Source organism: Megalobrama amblycephala, linkage group LG2 (genome assembly GCF_018812025.1).
Source record: "Megalobrama amblycephala isolate DHTTF-2021 linkage group LG2, ASM1881202v1, whole genome shotgun sequence".
NCBI lineage: Eukaryota > Metazoa > Chordata > Actinopteri > Cypriniformes > Xenocyprididae > Megalobrama > Megalobrama amblycephala.
Genome location: NC_063045.1, coordinates 16,392,271 through 16,411,161, shown reverse-complemented (window position 1 = coordinate 16,411,161; position 18,891 = coordinate 16,392,271). Strand labels below are relative to the sequence as shown.

The window sequence follows — 18,891 nt, the reverse complement described above, 5'->3', positions numbered from 1 at the left end:
ATTTTATACTTGACAGTCAACTTCAAGGGTAAGTGTATGGGATAAGTTTTTTTTCTCAAATATTTCTTCCTCAAAACTACTAAAATAATCAAAATCGAAAACCGAATTGTTACATACATTCCTTACAATTATCGTTCACGGTTACTTCCTGGTTGTCAGCTCGGGCATTTCCGGTGAACTGTTAGTTGTTCATTCTGTAGTCGCTGTACATCGACACAAAACCATCAATGGTTGACTTTTTAATGTTGTATTTATGCAGTTATCACATTTACCTAATTTGCCAATAAACCAAATGTTATTTTTAATGTGATGACCACAAACATTATTTGTTCATCCTTCTGAGATTGTCCCCATTGTAAAACCGAACTTTTGAAAATGTAGGAAATTCAACATTTGATAGAAAAACACTTATTTAAAAATAAAAAAGACGATAATTACCACTTTAACCAGCAGGTGGCGGCAAAGTAGCATTTATTTGCCCATTTATCAGCCATTTCCTCTAATCGTTTTTCACTTCGTTTTTGACTAAATATTAAACATTATAAAATAACTAGGTTTTAATATACATTTTGTCAATGTGAAGTATGAAATACTCAAATAAATCTTAAGAAAAACAATAACTTTTCTTGTGAACGAATGACAGAGAAAGCGAGCACTGCTCTTTCCTTTTATAATCACAGCAGCTGTCAGTCAGTGCAGCGCACGATCAATGATTTCAGCACACTTGAGAAAACACACATTTTATTCAATTAATCTAACTTAAGTGCACAATAATATTTAATTTTTGAAGCTTTTTTCACATAAAAGTGTGAAAACTGATGGTCGAATTGAATTTAGCCGAGGAGGAACACTGAGGTACGTCTTTATTTATTTATTTTGCATGCCGTCTTACGTTTGAATAACTAAATTAATGCTATGCCTGACTATTTAAATGACTATATTCTGATTATAAATTAAGTATTACACTACTGTTGACATCTCACCAGAAGTTTTCGAGCTGGCTTATATTATTGCGGAAGCTCTAAAGAACGTTCCATGCATGTGATTCATTCATTAAAGTAAATATTTTTAGGTAAAATACATTCATAAAAGTGCAATTACATTACATTACACTGAATGCATTTTAAGTAGATGTTGTAATCAAGAAAATATGACATTATTTTTATGAGCTCCCAATTTTATTTTCAACAATTTTATAATCAGCAGTGCGATTGTTAATATAATACTATTAAATTGAAGTCTTTATCGGTGTACACATTGTACATTTTGATTGGTGGACGCTTAGAGTGCCAGCCCGTTCCTCCAATCAGCGGTCCCCAGAGGGCGGGACTTCCGCTGACAAAAAATGGAATGAGCGGAAACCGCTGCAGAAACCAACCGCCTTTCCTCACCTACTGTATCTGAAGCAGGACTCTCTTTCGGCCTGAAAAACGGACCACTGACGACCACAAACACGCAGAACGAGGAGCGGTGCATAGAGGGACAAGATGCCGCACAACTTCCGGCCCGGGGATCTTGTCTTTGCTAAAATGAAGGGGTATCCTCACTGGCCGGCCCGGGTAAGAGCAGCAGCGGGGGAGATCGCGCACGGCTCGCGCTGCATCCAGCGCACACACCCCCACCAGCTCCACTGTGACCAGCTTTACCTCAGTGCCTGGCGATTTACCAAATATATGTTTGCAGACAAACCCGTATTATCTATCACTTTAGAGTCCAGGCTTCTTATTGGATGTATTTGTTTCATATTATTTACCTTAGTCATGAATGTATGAAGCTAGCTGGCTTGCTAACTTGTTTGCTGGAGAAGCAGCAAAGGTCGCGTGAACATAAAGTCTTGTTTAATTTTGCATTTTATTCACTGGGAATCGTCTTTAGATGCATAATGGGATGATATGAATATTTACTTCATTTAGACTTGAGACTTTTACATTGCCCAATCACATGTAAAATGTAATGGAGGGGGGGTGGGGGTGAGTGTCATGTTTACACATGGAGATACTTTCCTGTGCAAAGTAGAAAACAAATTTTTGTGTTTAATAATGTAAAACTTCAAATTTCAATGTAGATTCATTGCTGAAGAACATGTAATCAACATATTGTACTATTTTGGCTGTATTTTTCTTCCAGATTGAAGATGTTGCTGAAGGAGCTGTCAAACCACCACCTAATAAGATCCCCATTTTTTTCTTCGGGACTCACGAAACGTACGTATCCCCCGATTTTAATGAGTACCTGGATGTTAATGATGATAAATAGATACAGAATAGTATTTTAGATCTTGTTATGAGCTGTGCATTACCCTCATTGTTTTCTCTTTATTCTGTTTATTAATGTTGATTAATAATTGCAGTGTTTTTAAAAAGCATGGTGGGACCTTGCCTGTTAAAACTGCCATGAAGTAACAAATTAAAATTCATCTGACCCCAAAAGTCAACAGGTGGCACTGGAAGAACCTTTTTTTAGAAGTCACGCCAATGATCAGACCATATCTGTTCTATTAAAAAAAAAGAAAAAGATTTGACTTTGTACTGTTTATTCAAAATGTCATAACTCAGTCTTCCAGTAAAATGGCAGACTTCTCTCTGGTGATAAATGAAGGATTCTTCAATCCTTTAACTTTTGAGTGCAATGCCCACGTCTCAAAATCCAATAAACAACTGATGCACAGAACCAAGTCCCACCCTACATAATTGATTTTCGAAAATCCGTTACACTCGGATGTACATCAAAATATGAAAGAAGAGATTTGTTTCTGCTTTCATTTCATTGTGACTCTATATTTATAATTCTGATTTCAGCTTCTGTTTTATTCTTTCAGAGCATTCCTTGCACCCAAGGACCTTTTTGCGTATGAAAAGTACCAAGACCGATATGGGAAGCCCAACAAAAGGAAAGGGTTCAATGAAGGCTTGTGGGAAATCCAAAACAACCCTCATGCCTCCTATACCACACCTGCAGTAAGAATTAATTTCTACAACAAAAACTCAGTTGTTTCATGATACCAAATGCTGATTTGACACATTATCCATGTATTTGTTTAGGCTCCATCCTCATCGGACAGCGAGGACAACCAACCTGCTGCGGGAAGTGATGCGGAAGATGCAGAAGAGGAAGCAGTGGTACCAAGGAAAGATGAAACGGGAAGTGATGATTCTGACTCTGGGAGTGAGGATCAAAAGAGGCCGGCGGTGAAGCGGAAAGCTCCTGCTGCAAAGGTACCCAAGCACGAAACAAGCCAACATGATCACTTATTATGTAAATCAGTTGTTTATCCTCATTGTCATTTATTTTGTCATTTTTATCTTTTCTCCTGCAGTATTATGCATTATACATTCAGGTGCTTTGTATTTCTCAATGTCATAGTTTTAGTTAATCACAATGTTAATAGTGTTAAATAGAAGAGTGTTAGTGGTTGTAGAGGAATCAGTGTATTGCAAATAGTTTTTATTTAAGCACTAGGGTCCTTCTATGTTATGTATGTAGTCACGGCTAAAGCCCAAAGTATACATATTTTATATTTGCGCTAGAGGGTGCACACAGTGCTTGTGGTGTAATTTCGCCATCAGCATTGTACCTGCACACGTACTGCATGTTTTTCTAACCTCACGTACTATGTCTGCTTACATTGCTCATGCGCTTCAGATTATTTTGCACTAATTCGTTTTTCCACTAACTGGCGACTCTGGCTCAGCCTGTTGTTTCGTAAACAAGACGGATTAATTGAAATAACATCAAAAAACTACTGGAGATGCAACAATAGACACCCACATTGATGATCACTTGTGTGAAGGGGTTAATAAATACATGCAACTCTAGTTTAAGGGCTTATTTACGCTTAGTCACTTCATACGTTTTCTCTGATCGGATAGTTATTGGATCATGAAAAGACGAGGTGTAAATACCCTCCAAAATGCTTTCGAGATGGATTTAAATCTGATCACTCAAACCACTTCAGGAGGTGGTCTGAGACGCATTCCAGATGAAACTGGACAAGTGTAAATTCATCTGGTTGTTGGAGCCACATAAGTAAATTTTACTCTTCCCAAAATGGTTAAAAAAAAAAAAAGTGTTGGTAGCCAGATATGACGGTGCACATTCACCACAGATGAGTAGATGAGAATCTCTTTAGCAAGCTGACACGCAAAAAAAAAACTACCGCAAACGAAACTGAAAGTTTGGCATCGACACACAATCATCTACATTAAATGTAGTGAGACAAAATGTTCTTACCAGTGCTGATGGTCCGTGATATTAACTAAATAAAATGCAGCTCATATCTGTTGCTTTCGTTGACATGAACTTGAATTTGCATATAGCGTTGGTATTGAAGATTGGATTCACATTTATGAGTAAATGGTGTAAATGGATCAGTTTTTACAAATTGAATAGCTTGTCCGATCAGTAAAAAGTGACCAGGTGTAAACAGGCCCTAAAAGAGCGCAAAGAAATTTGCTAATACCTTTTAGAGAGAAGTAGGATTGTCACGATTCCTCGATTTAATTCTAGTACTCAATTTTTAAAAATCCTCGATTGCAATTGAGGTGGTGCATTTCACGGACGAGAATCCATGAACCAGATTATTAGACAGTTTTCTAAAGGTGCCCAAGAATGCTTTTTCACAAGATGTAATACAAGTCTAAGGTGTCTCCTGAATGTGTCTGTGAAGTTTCAGCTCAAAATACCCCATAGATTTTTTTAAATTAATTTTTTTAACTGCCTATTTTGGGGCATCATTAACAATGCACTGATTTACACTCGCTGCCGCCCCCTTAAATCGCGTGCTCCCTGCCACACGAGCTGTCGACTATATTACAGCGCATTTACAAAGTTCACACAGCTAATATAACCCTCAAATGGATCTTTACAAGATGTTCGTCATGCATGCTGTATGCATGCTTCGAATTATGTGAGTAAAGTATTTATTTGGATGTTAAAGTTTTATTCTGAGTGAATTTGAGGCTGTCCTCCGTGGCTAACGGCTAATGCTACGCTGTTGGAGAGATTTATAAAGAATGAAGTTGTGTTTATGAATTATACAGACTGCAAGTGTTTAAAAAATGAAAATAGCGACGGCTCTTGTCTCCGTGAATACAGTAAGAAACGATGGTAACTTTAACCTCATTTAACAGTACATTAGCAACATGCTAACGAAACATTTAGAAAGACAATTTACAAATATCAGTAAAAATGTCATGCTATCATGGATTATGTCAGTTATTATTGCTCCATCTGCCATTTTTCGCTGTAGTTCTTGCTTACCTAGTCTGATGATTCGGCTGTGTGCAGCTCCAGACGTTACTGGCTACCCTTGTGTAATCCCTTTCATAATGTTGGGAACATGGGCTGGCATTATGCAAATATTGGGGCGTACACCTCGACTGTTACATAACAGTCGGTGTTATGTTGAGATTCGCCTGTTCTTCGGAGGTCATTTAAACAGATGAGATTTATATAAGAAGGAGGAGACAATGGGGTTTGAGACTCACTGTATGTCTTTTCCATGTACTGAACTCTTGTTATTTAACTATGCCAAGATAAATTCAATTTTTGAATCTAGAGCACCTTAAGGCTGCATGATGTATTAAAACCATTTAAAAACCATACTGTAGCATAATGCTATTCAATACAACGCTGTGATTTAACACAGGAGAATACATCAATATGTTTTTAAATATGCAAACTGTTCATCGTGAAAAGAAGTTGCCAAATATTAAAGATTAAGTAAACATTTTAATTAAATGTCGTTTGGCCAATATTAAACAAGGATTTGATCTGCTGTAAAGTGTAACAACACCAGGCTGTTGCGCCCTCTGCAGGCATTTGTTATAATACATAATGTACATAAGTTGATTGCTTATATTATGTATAATATGCATTGTAACAGTGTTGTTCTATAAAACCATATGATTACTCACTTTTGATACTTATTTGAACCAAATATCATTGCCTCATTGTTATTATATATGTATTTTAAGTCATTTTAAAGGCTTGGGTCTTTGCTTGGATCTATTTTTATTACCACAAAAAAAATCAGATTACTCGATTAATCGTCAAAATAATCGACTGATTACTCGTTTACCAAATTAATTGTTAGTGACAGCCCTAGAGAGAAGAACAGGGATGAAACCTTTTAGTACGCATGTGTCAAGCACCTGAGTTTGTGCACGCTAACAAACAGAGTATTCATTGAAAGGCTGTGCATTTGGCTGTGTTCACGGCAAAACCAAAGTATACTTTGGGCTTAAAGGATGTACGTAGGTAGGCAAAACATCCAATGGAGTTCCTGCTTTATACTTAGAGTAAAACTCATATGAATTATGGTGCATTTGTGTCTGTTTTGATGCTTGAAAGCTTCAGCTCAGCTCAAGACTTTGTAACTGTATGAATAAGATATATATATATATATATATATATATATATATATATATATATATATATATATATATATATATATATATATATATATATATATATATATAAATTACATTAATTAAATAAAAATAACAACAACTTTGCAGCGTCCACCAGTGAAGAGAACACGGGCATCATCCAGTGATCGAGATGGAGAGGAGAGTGGATCTCCCTCAGAACCAGAACCATCACCCAGCTCTGACTCTGAATCCGGCAAAAACAGCGACCAGGTATTCCTGTCTGGAATTGTACTGAGTTGGGAATTTGCTCAAACACCTCATGGCTTCATTATTGCACAAAAATGCAATTAAAAATTGCATTAACGAGTTACTAATGTGTTCTCCAGGACTTCACACCGCAGAAGGAGTCGGGCGGTCGAGGTGGCAAAAAGCCAGCTGGTAGAGGCAGGAGGAAGGTGAGAAGAGCTCATTGACATGTGGCCATCTATAATTACATACTTGCCTGATGTTGTACTGTTTTTGTACCATCTTAGAAGGCATCATCAGGCTCTGATTCAGACTCTGGCTCCCAGTCAGATCAGAGGGCCGCCAGGAGCGATTCAGATGACGATAAGCCACGGCCGGCGGTCTCTGGATCCGAATCGCAGTCCGGATCCAAATCCGATTCCGATTCAGAACCGCCTCCTGCAAGGAAAGCCCCACAAGGGCGCAAGAAAGGTGAGAACGCTTTGCAACGTGAACCCAGCACATATTATAATTAGTTTTAATGGTTGAGTAATTGTGTTGAATAGTAATACAGTGGATGGAAACTTTACCTGAGACAGCACTCGGATAACAGGAATCCTAGACAAGTACATCAGAATACTAAAGGACACTTTTCTTTTTGCGTCATTTTCCAAGCGGAGAAACCTCCACCAAAGCCACGAGGAAGAAAACCCAAACCAGCTCCGGAAAGGGCTCCTTCCTCTTCATCAGATAGTGATAGGTGAGTTTGGTTTCTTTTCCTTTCTAGCATTTTTTACATATACATTTACACTAATAATGTTAATATTTTTGTTTTCCATTACAAATGAGTTAAATCTGACAATTTTCCTCCCTCTTTTGGACCCTTAATGCCTGTTCATGCCAACATGAAAGTTCAACATAATTCAGACAAATGCAAAAAAGAATGGTAGATGGGCTGAATGAAAATGCAAAATCACTTTCTGACAGTAGGTGGCGCTTACGGAAAAGCAAAAATACAGCGGTGTATAACGTTCTGTTTTTGACACTATACCAGATGCTGCTATTCACTGTCCCTTAGCAAAATAGTGTTCATGAGCGCCTTCAAGTCATACTTAAATGTAACGGCACCGGCTCTGGGCAAGTGACCAAAAGCGTGAACCTTTTTTTTTTTTTGGCCGGTTTTCTTTGCAGTGCGGTAGAAAAGAGACTACAATAGTGTCTATAAAAAAAAAAAAAACATCCGATGCATTGATGGAATACGAATGTTCATGTTGGTCTAAACCGATGCCTTAACAGCCAATTCGTTCAAATTAAAATGTTTATCGCAACCAAATTTTTGCACCAAACATTTGATGCACCTTTAGATTTTAAACAAGCCATTTTTGTGGCTTTTCTCTAAGATTATTTAATTTAACAGCAGTGACTCTGGGCATGTAATCAAAAGTGCAAATCTTATTGGTTGGCCAATTTTCTTCACAGTGTGGTGGAAAAGAGACGTGAAAAAAAAATCTGTCACATAGACAGAATGCTAATGCTCTCTTTAGTCTGAACAGATGCATTAACAGCCGTTCATTCAGATCTAAATGTTTATTGCAACCAAATTTTCGCACGAATATTCGTCTTGACCTTTAGATTTAAACAAGCCATTTTTGGGCTACTGTTTCTTTAAAACTACATATAATATTTCATCTGTGTGACATCAAAAAGTTTCAAATCTACAAAAGCTGTTGCTGCGTATTTGCGACAAATTGTTTAATTTTAAGTATGAAAAATTAATAACATCTTCATCAGACTAATATGTCCAATTTCCATCCAAATATTCTGTGAATTTGAGGAACACAAGGATGGTGACTTTGAGTTTTTTTTTTTTTGCACAGCGACAGCGGGACGGACCGCGTCAGTGAGTGGAAAAAGAGAGACGAGGAGCGGCGGAAGGAACTGGAGGAGCGAAGGAAGAGGGAGGAGGCAGAAGAGCTCCGTCGGCTCCGGGAGCGAGAGAAAGAGGAGGAAGAAAAAAGGAAAAAAGAGAAGGAGACCAAGGCTAGGAGAGGAAGCAGTAGCGGCAGCAGTAGCAGCAGCAGCTCGGATGATGAAGTGGATGATCACCCTCTCAAAAAATCCAAGAAACCTCCACCTCCCCCCATCCCTGCTCCATCAGACTCTGACTCTCCACCTCCCTCAGAGGCTAGTCAACAGAACTTTCTCAAAACTCTTTCTACTAGTGTTGTTTCTCACAATGCTAACTGCGTTTGGGTTGTTGCATTTCCTCTCTAGGTGAAAAAATCGGCCAAGCGTCAAGACAGCCACAAAGGGCGGCAAAAGAAAGAGAAGGAGGTGAAAGAGAAAAAAGAGAGGCAGATCAAAGAAAAGAAGCCACAGAGATCAGAAGAGAAACACAAAGCGAGGTATGTGTTTGGATTGCACTGTTAGAATTGCTACATGCTAACAAAACTCTAATCGGCTGTGTGCCTCACAGTGCTGTATGCAGTATTTCCCACCAGTGTTATTTTAGTATTATTTGAATTCTATTATTTTTGTATTTTAAGTTTTCATTTTAATTTGAGTAATTTTGTACTGTGCTTTTGTCATTAGGGGCCAAGCACCAAAGGTGTGTAGGCACCTACTGTAAACGTTAGTGTTATTATTATTCTTCGGCTTTCTCCACTCTCGAGTCTATGGCAGCCCATAGAGCCGCTTGCGGGAAAGTTATAAAATTTGGCACACTGATAGAGGATAGTCTGAACATTAACAACATCAATTTCGGAGTCTCTTAACTAAATCCATCTAGCTTCATCAACTGTCCAAAGTTTCATTTACGTTTGTGCCAATAACTTTAAAACTGTAAGGGCTAGAAACAAAATTGCCATTTTTACTTTTCTAAAAATCCTACTTTTTCAAAATCGCCCTAGACGGTTTATCCGATTTTCACCAAAATTAGCTCATATCATCTTCAGACCATGCTGGCAAAAAGTTATTCAAAGTTTTTTGATAAAGCAAATCGTTTTCGAATAACGTGCAAATTAATTTGAAGAAGAGCATGTGAAAATAGATGTAAGGCTACATCTCCACAATGCTTTAGCATATTGAGATGAGTCTTGGTACATGTCATCACAAGCATGACTTGAGGCTACATGCAGCGCTTCGGCACAGTGCCACCTACAGGTCAGAAGATATGAAAAATGGTTATTTTTGCTTATAACTTCTGAAGAGTTTGCCCAAAAATCATAAATCTGGTCTCTTTTGATTCAGCATACAAAGATGAATTATATTCAGTTTTCCTATAGCGGCAATTTTGGTCGTCGCCCATTTTTAATTTTGTCATAATTAGCTGGATTTTATGAATGCATTTACCATATCATTACGAAACTCGGTATGTGTCATTGGGACCATGTCATGAAGTGATTTTTTTTTTTTTTTTTTTTTTTTTTTTTTTTTTTTTTTTTAAAAATAGTGAAGCGGAAATCCCGCCCTGCAACCAGTTTCATTGGCTGAGGTTACAGTGACGTGTAGGTTTAGGGATCAGTGTTTGGTGTAGCCATTTTGACTACAATAATCTAAAAATGTCTTTAATTACTCGTTGCAGTTGCTCTGAAGCTCCCAGCCATGCTTGCATGCATCATTGTTCCTTTTCGTGTTTGGCCCCGATAACTGCTGCTCGCAGCTATATTTTTATTAGTTTTTTTTTTGTTTATTTAGCTTTAATTTTATTTTTATTTCAAGAATTTTCATGAATCGTTTCAGTTTTCATTAAGAATAACAACACGTTTTCCCACTAGGCCTAAGCCTGAGAAGCAGAAACGGAAGTCGGTGCGTCACCCTGAGAAGAAAGTTGAAAAGAAAAAAGGTCACATGAAACGTTCTCATGGCGGTTCAGTCGTTTTTGAGACATTTTTATGGTCGATCGGATTTTAACTATCGTTTCTATCACCCTTTATAAATTCAGAACCCTCACCTGAAGAGAAACTACAGAAGCTCCACACAGACATCAAGTTTGCATTGAAGGTTGACAACCCAGTAAGTAGCGATGCCATCAGCCTACCCATTCTGCTTTGTTTAAAATGACCTTTTGAATTTCATCGGGATCAGTAGTCACTTTCACACATGAAAGCCATTAAAATTACTGGGAAACGTTACTCTGTCAATTTTACAGCAAAGGTACCATGTCTAGTATTCACACGAGCATTGGTTCTGGTCAAGCATGCTGTTTTACGATGTCCAATTCAGTCAATCAGTTGATTCAAAGGCTTGTTTTACTTCATTCTGTTAATTTGAATCACTCCACAAAAGTTCCTGCGTCCTTTTTTTTATTATTTGTAGTGAAACAAGTAGTTCAATTTTTCTGTTTCTTACTGTTATTTTTGTACAGGAATTTATTTATTTTAAAGATATCACACTTTCAAACAGTTTTGAACCATTTGAGTTGGATAGATATACAGTAGGTTTAATTTATTATTTCAGTCTTAATTTTTTAGTAATTTACACTTAATATTTTTAGTGCTTCAACTTATTTCAGTAAGTTTCCAATGCAACATTTTTAATTTTTAGTTTTTCATGTAAAATTTATATATTTTATTTCCGCTGTATTTCAATGAAAAAAAAGATGTTTTAATAGTTTCAGTTAACGGTAATGATCCTAGTTCAGCCACTCATTCAATGCCAAATTGCTCTGTAATAACCAGGGCTGATTTCTGTTCACACTTGACCTCTAAATGGACAAAGTGCTGTTAAATATAGACATTTAATATATTTCTAGCAACAGCTGTATGTGTGAAAGCACCCTGATGTGTGAGTCGCCTGATAACATTCTGTTTTCTGCTTCCTTTCAATCTGTAGGATATTGAGAAGTGCCTACAGGCTTTGGATGAGCTTGCCTCAGTACAAGTGACCACTCACATCTTGCAGAAGAATGCGGATGTTATTGCCACACTCAAAAAGGTACAAGCATTTACAGAAGACCTCAAAACGATACTCTATATATCTAAGTCAATGAGAATTTCCATTTGCAATCCGATTTACTATTTAAAAGTGCAGTATATAATATTGTCAGCTAGTGGTTGAAATGGGTACTGCAGTCAAAATTCAAAATATGGGAGAGAGTCGTTTGCCTCGCCCCCTCCTCCTCAGACTTGACAATCACGCAGGTTGCCAGATTGTGGACAAGCAACAGGAACGAGTGCAATTGAAAAATGGAAAGCAAAAAGCCTTACACGGTATATTTATCTGCATTTTAATATGCCTCTGGTCATAGCTTTTAAAGTGGGTTGGTAGTTTGTTTGCTGGCATCCATGTCTGCAATACACTGTGTTTTCCACCAACTGGCAACCCAGGGATGTTGAAATACTATTGGGTAAATTGCTAATGGGCGGGATTACACAGACCAAAACAAAAACAGTCTTTCTGACATGGAAAGCACATTTCAAAGCAGAATAACTGGCTGTAGCATTGTTCTTCGGAGAAACAAGAATTTGAACTTAGCATAATTTAAGTAAACATTTGCTTGAAATAATTATTATTAAATTATAAATAATTATTAGATAGCATTCCCATCATAAAGCCTGCACGCTTCTGACTGTCTTTGTCTTTTAGATTCGCCGGTACAAAGCTAGTAATGCAGTGATGGAGAAGGCCACCGCAGTCTACAATAAACTAAAGCTCCAGTTCATTGGCAAGATTGAGACCGGTAAACCAAAACCGGATGAAAAGAACCAAGAAAGCAATGAGCAAGACACGCAAAACACAGGTAAACTGAAACGGGAACGTTTCCACATTATTTCAAGCAATCAAACAAGTTTTTAAATGTGCTTTCTGCTTGTGCTTTGTTTCCTTCTCCCAGACGACTCCAAACCAGTGAACGGAGAATCAGAAAGTGAGAGAAAAGACGTTTCTGAATCCGAAAGCAATCCCAAACCCACAGACCATGAGAAACAGGATGAGAACAAATCCCCAAACGGCATCAGGTAAAGAGCGGCCACCTTTCGTTCTGTTTTAATAATTAGTTCACAAGTTTTCCAAGATCTTTTTACATTTTCTTTAGTGTGTAATGTTGCTGTGTGAGCATGAAAAGCTCTAACAGCAACTGCAAAGTTACAAAGCACAAAGTCACTCCAAAGGGAGTTGTTCTCGATATCAAGTAAGCAGTTTAAGTTTCTGAACTCTCTAAAATGCCTTGATCGTAGTCTTGAGTTTTCGTCCGGGAGCAAACAAGTTTCTTTGTTCTTCTGAACACAAAGGAAGATATTTGGAAGAATGTCAGTAACCAAACAGTTGATGGCCCCATTGACTTTTTTTTGTATTCTGCTGTTGAAGTCAGTGGTGCCCCACAATTGTTTGGTTCCCGACAATTATTATCTTCTTTTTGTGTTCAGCAGAACAAAGAAATTCATAGGTTTGGAACAACTTAAGGGTGGGTAAATTACATAATTTTCATTTTTGGGAGAACTATCCCTTTAAATAATTCCCACCTGAAGCATACACGAAAAAATTAGGCGAGGCCTGGTTGAGTTGCGTTAGTAGTTTGTTGAAGTTCACGGTTATGGAAAGGTCCGTGGCTTTTCATAAATGCACTTGAGGCGGTTGACCAATCACAGCACACTGGTCCAGCCGACCAATCAGAGCACTTTTTGCTTTTCGGAAGGAGGGGCTTCATAGAGACCATAACTAAAAAGAGCGTTACTGACAGACTGGAAAAAGAGGTGATGCAACAATGAAAAATACGTTTTTTTTTTTTTTTTGAACATTCAAGTTTGAAGACCAATTCATACACACAATGAAGACTTTGTAAAAAGACATATATGGCCTATTTAATCTAAAATACACGTTGATTAATGTTTTATTTGTCTCTAAGGCCTAATCCAGATGACCCAACAGAGCAGCAAACACTCACAACTGACTCCACAGAGCCCAATCCGACAGAAGACACAGACGTAAAAGAGGACAGCAGAGCACAGGACGAGCAGATGTCTTCTGAGAGCTGAACTGCGTTCATCTCTTTTATGCTCACAAACATACTTTGGCTTCCTTCATTCATTTGTGTTACTTTTTGTCTGCCCACCTTTGTGACCTACATGAGTTTTTCGTGTTGTACATAAAACGTGATATGAACATTATTAGCACTTTTGAATCGAGACGTCATGAGGCAAACAAGCGCCTTAATCTAAATGTTCGAAGTGGATGATTCTGCACTAACCACATTTGGATAGTCGAAGGGGAACGTTTTATTTCAGAACCACACTGACGTCTAGGGAGGGGAAAAACACCGAAGCCCAAATGTATTTTGAAGACTGTGCTTGTACTATGTAGCTGCTTTTTATGAGTACTTTTTTTTCCTTTTGTTTTTTATGAAAAAAGGAAAATGTTAAAAAAAGAAAAGAAAAAAAAAAGTAAAGCAGTCTGGTTTTGTGTTGATTGACACCCACTAAGCCATACAGCAGGAGATCATGACATTTCATCATCATTATTAGTACACAAATCTACATCTGATCTCTCTGGTATGGATTTCAATAACTCTATGGACATTCACTAAATTTTGTAGACTTACCATTTGTTGTCCGTTGTTTGGTCCTCTAATAATCACAACAACATACATTTGCATAGGTTGAACCAAATAATGCTATTCTTTTTTCTTCTTTTTTTTGGATGTCATAAAACATGCTTATCATGCTTACTATAAACATGTTTCTAGTGCTATGTAACTTGGTCCAAGCTTTTTTTAGTACCTGTGAAGGATTAAATAATAAAATCCGCATGATGGCCAACAATGTTGTTATAAGGATATTCACTGGACATGTTTGGAATAAAATACTAACATACTGCCTAGTGCATACTACACAGTGTAGACTGTTTTTTTAGTCCTAGTATGGAACAATGCGGTTCCAAACATACCCATTATAACATTGTCTGGCATTACTTAATATTTATATAATTTATAATAATATATTTAATTATAATTATTGTAATTTAAATAACGTATGTTATGTAAATCAACAGCTCAGTAACATTTTAATTATTGACAATTTTTTATAATGTATCTCTTGGCCTAAAGGGAAACACGTTCGGTCGCTCATATAAACAAAGGCTTTGATTGGTCTACTGGACGCTGACGTCATTCGAACGCAAGACGCGTCGCGCTCGCTTGCGGTCTAGACAGCATTATGTGTTTAATTTATTTAATTCAAAGTGTAACTTAATATTATAAAATAAAGAAAATAGAAAATAATAGAATATAAATGATCCAAAAATATTTTTTTATATATCATTCAGATTTATTTTGTTTAAACACAGCCTGATTTGACTTAAACGCTCTAGAAAGTAAGGTTTTATGCAACATGAAACTTGGCTAAAATTATAATAAAATGAATTAAATGAATCCGTGACCACAACATCAAGACGGAAATGTGAAAATCCGAATAAACGTCACGGAGGGAAGCGTCGCGTCGCGTCGCACGCTTGCAGTGTGGATGGGTTTGTCAGTCAGGTGATCGGTCCGCCATTTTGTCAGCCATTTCCTAGACGGGTCCGCTGCAGATCAGCATTTACAGAAAGAGCAAAACCCCTCCTGCACAGGCCGCTGTTCGGGACTGAATGAGAGACTAGCGCTCCTGCGGGCCGGTCAGTACTCAGATAAAGTCCGTGTTTGCGGTTCGGTCCGGTAGGACAGGAGGGAAATCATCATGGCTCTGAAGATCGTGAAGGGAAGCATCGATCGGATGTTCGATAAAAACCTGCAGGATTTAGTACGTGGCATTAGGAACCATAAGGAAGATGAGGTGAGACACTTTTATCATTTTATTTCCTGTTATATTGTTAAAATCAGAATTGGAGGTTTTTGTAAATATACATAAAACGCAGCTGGTATAAATGAATCAAGTTGATCTCGTGTCAGTGATCTAAAATCACCTGATTTCAGGTGAGCTAACCGGCTATAACCTGACAAATGTGCTTAGATAACCAACTATAAATGTTTTTTCAACACAATACATGATTATTTCAGTGATTTAATAACCCTTGTGTGGCAGGTGACAGCTGTTAATGTTGTTAGAACAGTCTGTCATCGTTTTGTTTATCATGGATGAGGCCAGTTAGCATTGCTAACGGTTAAGACACTTATATAAATGTATTCTGACAAATAAATACACATTTGATTCCATTTAGTTTTATTATACGAACTGCGTAATTATTTATGTGATAAACAGATTCGGTGCGATAAAAGTCAGATGTTAATTCAATATAGCTTGCCTCACGTATGTGTGTCATGAGATTGGCCGTGTCACAAAACCTAGCGAGCAGCCTATCTAGGAGACATGTTTTTGCATCATAGGCGCGTTCTATTCGAACTCCCTTACGATTTTTGATTCAAAGATTCGAACGCCCATGATGCCTGTGATGTTCGAACACGTATTCTATGCCATTTAAAAAACGTCCGATTCGAACGCGCCCGTGGTTCAGTGCGTTCATGTTTAGTCCTACATTAATAATATCCACTAAATGTTCTTGTTGAACGTTGAACTGGCAAACAATGTGTTAGATTTGAACGTTCTGATGCGCTCATGATTCCCATGAAATGTTCGATTCGAGTGTTCGAACACGTTTGAATGGATATGAATGAACCAAAAATGTTCAAACATGCATATGATTCCCAAGAAACTTTTAATAAAATTTTTTAAACGGTCATGATTCAATTTTAATGTTCATATGCACATATGATGCTGATGTTTGATTCAACTGGATAAAAACGCCTGTGATGCAACAAATGCTCAAATCAAATGTTCAAATGCACCTACTACAACGTACAAAATGTTCAGGTCAAAAAACTTAAACTTGCATATACGGTTGATTTGAATGCTCTGATGTGCTTATGATGCCTACAAGTGTTCAGTTTGAGAGTTCCAACACATTTGAATGAAATTTTTCAGATTAGTGTTGCATGATATACCGGTACTAGAAAGGTATTATGATACCCTGCTATTAAAAATGGTATGGTTCCACATTTTATTAATACTGGCGGTACTTTAAGAATTACAACATTCTAATAATAGCAATATTTCATCATTTGTGTGGATGTGTGCAGAGCTCTGCTTCCTCCCTGCAGGGGGTAAAATATATACGCACAGCGCATGAGAAAATAAAGTGCAGGAGGTGTTTGATGTTAAAAGAGTTATTAAGAGCAATAAGCCTCAAAAAAGAACTCAAAAGTGCTATTCGCGGTGCCGGGTTCAGACCTGAATTGAGCATGCAGAAAGCCACTTTTCAAACAGCATCGCAAATTCAGTTCTCTTTCACAGATTATTGCTCTTAAATGGTCAAAAATATCAAAATGCAAGTCCTGGCAAGTATCCATCCACAAACACATTTTGTTGTGTCAAACTGAATGCAAACAGTTAAGAAAGAAATCGGGTGTGTTCCAATGTATAGGATCCGTGCGTCAGATCTTAAAGTGACAGCAGCCTAATAAACCTGCTGCTGTCTGTGGGAATAATGTTAATCAAACAACACAAGAAAAGAGAAAATCACCCACTGCTTGACTGAATAACTTTTATATATTTATTAAGAATAGAATCAGCATATAGTTAATTTATAAGTTAATTTTTTTATTTTTTTTTTTACATTTGATTGTTTAATTTCTTACTTGAATGCTATTGTTAAATAGACCTACTGTATCCTACCTGAATACTTTTAAGCACTGTTAATTTAATTTGTATTTTTCTTATATTGTATTGTATCTTATATTTGTCATATTGATTGCATCTTTGCTCATTTTAAAGATATTAAAATAGTTTTAAAAATATTTAAAAATAACCATATTGTGATATAAAATTACATTTAAAAAATTTAATTACTCGCATCATGAAATAAGATTATAGTCATATCACCCATGCCTATACCAACCTGTTCAGAATTGTGAAAGGTTAGCGAATGTGGTTGATAATGTGTGTGTTTTTTTTTAAATTCATAAAACAATTGATATTCATATTATTCAATTACTTTTACTATTGTAGTTTTTTGTTGTGGTATTTTAGTCAGGTATTGTGACAACACTTGTTCAGATGAAGCCAAAATGTTCAAACATGCACATGATGCCCAGAAACGTTTGATTTGAAATGTTTGAACAGGCTTATAATCCCCTGTTCGGTTCAAATTTTTCTGTGATGCTCAAAAATGTTGTCTAGGTAGGCAGCTGGCTAGGTATTGAGACGCAGCCGTCGTCTTTGATATATCACGTGTCAGTTTGACCACAGCATCAGGGATCAGAATCGCTGGTTTCTTGTCATTCATTTTGTGATCTGTGGTTGAAATAGATGAAATGAGCGAGATGTGGAAGTAGGCCTCAGGCTGCCTGGTCACCAGTAATGACAAAGCTGAATTTTCTCGTGCAATATGCTCCATCCTTGCCCCTCCCTTTGGGGAAAAAAAGGGAACAAGATGCTTTGAAAGTGAGCATTTATAATCACAAATAAGTATTCCCCTCTTTTACTTAATAATGGAATCAGAATTCTGTTCCCTTTTTCGGAGATTCATATTGATTATAGTCAACGGTTTGCCCTTCCAGCAGACATCAGGTCAGTGATTTACGTGTTATGAAATATAATAAATGTAGTAAACAACACTGATGTCACGTGTTTCTGATGTGCCATAGATGGTGAACGTGTCGTTTCAACCTTCTTCAACAACCAGCATTGTCCGATGCGGCCTCGAGTGTGTGGCAAAAAATGTAGAATCATGATCGCACCCACTCGTCTATGAAGATAACAAGCTGTCCGAGTTATCACTCTAAAACTTTATATTGAACATTTAATTATTATTGCTCTTTTCCTCTATTTTTACATTACCTTGGCCATCATCTAATGTTTACTTACAGCTAATCTTTAATGGTTTGAATAACATGTAATATGTTAAAGAGTTAGTTCACACAAAAATGAAAATTCTTTCATTAATTACTCACTCTCATGTCATTCCAAACCTGTAATTATTTTAATTATTTTGGTGACCTACTTTCATTTCAACTGAATATCAAACTGTGTTTTAATCACACCTTAAGTGTCATGTATTCAAATACAAACATCTTTAAAACTTGCTTTATTCATTGCCTTAACATTCCAGTTCTAGTCTCCTGGCCCTGTTTAATCTGCAAACATCTGGAGTCAGGTATCACCAAGGCTTCGTCAATGTAACCTGTACCGGCGTACCTAGATATCGTGTCTGTTACCTGGCCAACAGCGGACAGTGCCGTGAAATATTCATAGCCTCCTGAATGAACTGTCAGACTGTGCATGTGTGTGTGTTCACTGGTCTGTTTGCT

General features: G+C 37.1%; 2 protein-coding genes across 7 annotated transcripts in view; both read left to right on the top strand.

The window, feature by feature from the left end:
• The first annotated feature begins 1,340 nt into the window (after positions 1–1,340).
• On the top strand, positions 1,341–14,425 carry hdgfl2 (HDGF like 2). Its single transcript, XM_048183096.1, has 16 exons — positions 1,341–1,559; positions 2,128–2,204; positions 2,819–2,957; positions 3,042–3,215; positions 6,519–6,641; positions 6,758–6,826; positions 6,905–7,088; positions 7,272–7,356; positions 8,474–8,780; positions 8,871–9,001; positions 10,373–10,440; positions 10,540–10,610; positions 11,430–11,531; positions 12,183–12,336; positions 12,430–12,553; positions 13,441–14,425. Exons 1-16 carry the CDS (start codon positions 1,488–1,490, stop codon positions 13,568–13,570), a joined length of 2,010 nt encoding a protein of 669 aa, XP_048039053.1. The 5' UTR covers positions 1,341–1,487; the 3' UTR covers positions 13,571–14,425.
• A 612-nt stretch (positions 14,426–15,037) lies between these two features.
• The window catches only part of ap3d1 (adaptor related protein complex 3 subunit delta 1), a 41,325-nt gene continuing 37,471 nt past the window's right edge, over positions 15,038–18,891 (top strand). For 2 of the 6 annotated variants that reach the window (XM_048183094.1, XM_048183091.1), the window contains exon 1: positions 15,039–15,361. In XM_048183094.1, the coding sequence (XP_048039051.1) occupies positions 15,266–15,361 (96 nt within the window). In that variant the 5' untranslated portion in view covers positions 15,039–15,265. Of the gene's footprint in view, positions 15,362–18,891 lie in introns of all 6 variants that reach the window. The other 4 variants (XM_048183095.1, XM_048183092.1, XM_048183090.1 and 1 more) reach the window with 3 other exon arrangements.

Bases quoted from the DNA above. Each gene is read 5' to 3' on its own strand.
- hdgfl2 (XM_048183096.1), top strand. From the start codon at position 1,488: ATGCCGCACAACTTCCGGCCCGGGGATCTTGTCTTTGCTAAAATGAAG. The intron at 7,357-8,473 runs GTGAGTTTGGTT...TTTTTTGCACAG, and splicing joins TCTTCATCAGATAGTGATAG to CGACAGCGGGACGGACCGCG. The intron at 9,002-10,372 runs GTATGTGTTTGG...TTTTCCCACTAG, and splicing joins GAAGAGAAACACAAAGCGAG to GCCTAAGCCTGAGAAGCAGA.